Source organism: Salmo salar, chromosome 14 (assembly GCF_965601325.2).
Source record: "Salmo salar chromosome 14, fSalSal1, whole genome shotgun sequence".
Classification (NCBI taxonomy): Eukaryota; Metazoa; Chordata; class Actinopteri; order Salmoniformes; family Salmonidae; genus Salmo; species Salmo salar.
Window position 1 is genome coordinate 107,058,598 of NC_138304.1, and position 4,053 is coordinate 107,062,650.

At 53.4% G+C, this 4,053-nt stretch overlaps 1 protein-coding gene across 1 annotated transcript in view; it reads right to left on the bottom strand.

Moving 5' to 3' along the window:
• angpt2b (angiopoietin 2b) overlaps nt 1–1,085 on the bottom strand; it is a 53,409-nt gene extending 52,324 nt beyond the window's left edge. Inside the window, exon 1 of the mRNA XM_082961373.1 lies at nt 93–1,085. Within this exon, the coding sequence (XP_082817499.1) occupies nt 93–416 (324 nt within the window). The 5' untranslated portion in view covers nt 417–1,085. The remainder of the gene's footprint in view (nt 1–92) is intronic.
• Between the last annotated feature and the right edge of the window lie 2,968 nt (nt 1,086–4,053).

Genomic DNA, 4,053 nt, shown 5'->3' on the forward strand with positions numbered 1-4,053 from the left:
TCACTATCTCAACACTCACACTCTCTTTAGTGACTACCTCAGTTTTAGTGAACCCTGAGGGAGAACAGAAAGACAAGAGGACGATGTCTTACCTTCTGCAACCACTGTGTATTATTCTCTATGGAGATCTCCAAACTCTCCAGCTTCCTCTCCTGCCGCGAGGGCCTAGCGGGTTGGGCTTTGGCCTGCTCAGGGTGACTCGATCCTGGGTCGGGGGCTGGCGGTGGTGGGAAGTCCCTCTGGAGGGAGTTGGTGACCTGGTAGTCTTTGAGGGGTTGGCAGTGTTCCACCTCAGGGAGTATGAAAGTGTAACTGCAGGGTCCATGTTGCACCCGGTGCTGCTTCTTCTCTGAGCCAATCACTGCAGTCGACAGGTAAGCCAGGTAGGCCAGGGCTAGGGCCAGCAGCCGGCCCATCTCAGGTGAGACGAGGACAGGGGGGGAGTGGAGGAGAAGAGGGGGAAGAGGAGTGAGGGAGAAGGGTAAGTGGAGAAGGGAGATGGAGGGTCGTCACAGTTTAGCAGAGCAGAGAAGAACACCGAAAGAGTCTCTCTCTCTCCCTCCTTGACTTTCTAAGTCTCTCTGTTTTCAACGCCTTCTCATTCCCTCGGTTGCAAACTTTCAATTTATCCACAGTGTGTTGCTCTGCTTGAAGTTGCTGCTTTTGCTCTTTCAGTTGTCAGAGAATTTCTGTATCTATGTTGCAATGGATCAGTCGCGCTGTCTTCCCCCGAAAACCAACTCCTGCTATTCCACAGCTCTCTATCTGTCTGGACAGATACACAAAACACCCATACACACACACACTCTCTTACACACACACACACACACACACACACACACAAGCAGGAAGAGCTGATTGCAGTCTGTTCTCTCCGCGGTGTTCAGATGGGACGACTCGCTCCTGGAAACAAGCTGCTCCCCAGTCTGATTATTAACCTTCTGTATTGTTGCCATGTGTTTCATCCGTCTCTCTGTGTCTCTCTCTCTCTCTTTCTCTCTCTTGCCTGCTTCCTTTTTCAGGCTGTGTTTGTCCATTGGCCTGGATGGAGAGAGGAGGAGGAGTAGAGAAGAGAGAGAGCAGCTGGGTCTGGGATGTTGGCTAAAGGTGGCAGAGCTCTAAAAGTAGTGATAGGAAGTACCTCTCCTCTAAACCCCTTCGCTCTTCAACACATTATCACTCAAACACCCTCCCTCCCTCTCTCACAGGGGTACTCCCTCCCTCTCCCTCCCTCTCCTTCCCTCTCCTTCCCTCCCTCTACCTCCCTCCCTCTACCTCCCTCCCTCGCAGGGGTGCTCCCTTCCCTCTCCCTCCCTCTCTCTCTCTCTCTCCCTCCCTCCCTCTCCTTCCCTCTCCCTCCCTCCCTCTCCCTCCCTCTCCTTCCCTCTACCTCCCTCCCTCTCCCTCCCTCCCTCTCCTTCCCTCTACCTCCCTCCCTCTACCTCCCTCCCTCCCTCTCCTTCCCTCTCCCTCCCTCGCAGGGGTGCTCCCTTCCCTCTCCCTCCCTCTCTCTCTCTCTCTCCCTCCCTCCCTCTCCTTCCCTCTCCCTCCCTCTCCCTCCCGCTCCCTCTCCTTCCCTCACCCTCCCTCCCTCGCAGGGATGCTCCCCTCCCTCCCTCTCACTCACTCTCCTTCTCTCTCCCTCTCTCCCTCGCAGGGGTGCTCCCTTCCCTCTCCCTCTCTCTCTCTCTCTCCCTCTCTCTCCCTCCCTCTCTCTCCCTCTCCCTCCCTCCCTCCCTCCCTCTAGCTCACACCCTCCCTTGAATCAGGGGTGAGAGGAAAACCACAAAAATGTCTGGCAGATGTGGTTTGATCCATCCCACCTGTAAGACGTGAGTCTTTATGGCCTCTACCATCTAGAACAGAGGGGTGTACTGGCCTCTACCATCTAGAACAGAGGGGGTGTACTGGCCTCTACCATCTAGAACAGAGGGGGTGTACTGGCCTCTACCATCTAGAACAGAGGGGTGTACTGGCCTCTACCATCTAGAACAGAGGGGTGTACTGGCCTCTACCATGTAGAACAGAGGGGTGTACTGGCCTCTACCATCTAGAACAGAGGGGTGTACTGGCCTCTACCATCGAGGGGTGTACTGGCCTCTACCATCTAGAACAGAGGGGTATACTGGCCTCTACCATCTAGAACAGAGGAGTGTACTGGCCTCTACCATCTAGAACAGAGGGGTGTACTGGCCTCTACCATCTAGAACAGAGGGGTGTACTGGCCTCTACCATCTAGAACAGAGGGGTGTACTGGCCTCTACCATCTAGAACAGAGGGGTGTACTGGCCTCTACCATCTAGAACAGAGGGGTGTACTGGCCTCTACCATCTAGAACAGAGGGGTGTACTGGCCTCTACCATCTAGAACAGAGGGGTGTACTGGCCTCTACCATCTAGAACAGAGGGGTGTACTGGCCTCTACCATCTAGAACAGAGGGGTGTACGGGCCTCTACCATCGAGGGGTGTACTGGCCTCTACCATCTAGAACAGAGGGGTGTACTGGCCTCTACCATCTAGAACAGAGGGGTGTACTGGCCTCTACCATCTAGAACAGAGGGGTGTACTGGCCTCTACCATCTAGAACAGAGGGGTGTACTGGCCTCTACCATCTAGAACAGAGGGGTGTACTGGCCTCTACCATCTAGAACAGAGGGGTGTACTGGCCTCTACCATCTAGAACAGAGGGGTGTACTGGCCTCTACCATCTAGAACAGAGGGGTGAACTGGCCTCTACCATCTAGAACAGAGGGGGTGTACTGGCCTCTACCATCTAGAACAGAGGGGTGTACTGGCCTCTACCATCGAGGGGTGTACTGGCCTCTACCATCGAGGGGTGTACTGGCCTCTACCATCGAGGGGTGTACTGGCCTCTACCATCGAGGGGTGTACTGGCCTCTACCATCTAGAACAGAGGGGTGTACTGGCCTCTACCATCTAGAACAGAGGGGTGTACTGGCCTCTACCATCTAGAACAGAGGGGTGTACTGGCCTCTACCATCTAGAACAGAGGGGTGTACTGGCCTCTACCATCGTGGGGTGTACTGGCCTCTACCATCTAGAACAGAGGGGTGTACTGGCCTCTACCATCTAGAACAGAGGGGTGTACTGGCCTCTACCATCTAGAACAGAGGGGTGTACTGGCCTCTACCATCTAGAACAGAGGGGGTGTACTGGCCTCTACCATCTAGAACAGAGGGGGTGTACTGGCCTCTACCATCTAGAACAGAGGGGTGTACTGGTCTCTACCATCTAGAACAGAGGGGTGTACTGGCCTCTACCATCTAGAACAGAGGGGTGTACTGGCCTCTACCATCTAGAACAGAGGGGTGAACTGGCCTCTACCATCTAGAACAGAGGGGTGTACTGGCCTCTACCATCTAGAACAGAGGGGTGTACTGGCCTCTACCATCTAGAACAGAGGGGTGTACTGGCCTCTACCATCTAGAACAGAGGGGTGTACTGGCCTCTACCATCGAGGGGTGTACTGGCCTCTACCATCTAGAACAGAGGGGTGTACTGGCATCTACCATCTAGAACAGAGGGGTGTACTGGTCTCTACCATCTAGAACAGAGGGGTGTACTGGCCTCTACCATCTAGAACAGAGGGGTGTACTGGCATCTACCATCTAGAACAGAGGGGTGTACTGGCCTCTACCATCTAGAACAGAGGGGTGTACTGGCCTCTACCATCTAGAACAGAGGGGTGTACTGGCATCTACCATCTAGAACAGAGGGGTGTACTGGCCTCTACCATCTAGAACAGAGGGGTGTACTGGCATCTACCATCTAGAACAGTAGGGGTGTACTGGCGGCTACCACATTAATATTGAATAACAATGCTGAGAAATCACTGTTTGTGGCTTTTTTTCCTCATTTGTTTGTTTGTCCAGAGAGCCACCTGCTTTGAGCCTCATCGATTTACCAAAATAAATTATATCAAATACATATAAACAATGTAAAGAAAACAAAAAGAGTTAATAAAGCCTACCTGCCAGTAGGTAAATGTACTGCTACCTGCCAGTAGGTAAATGTACTCCTCCTACCTGCCAG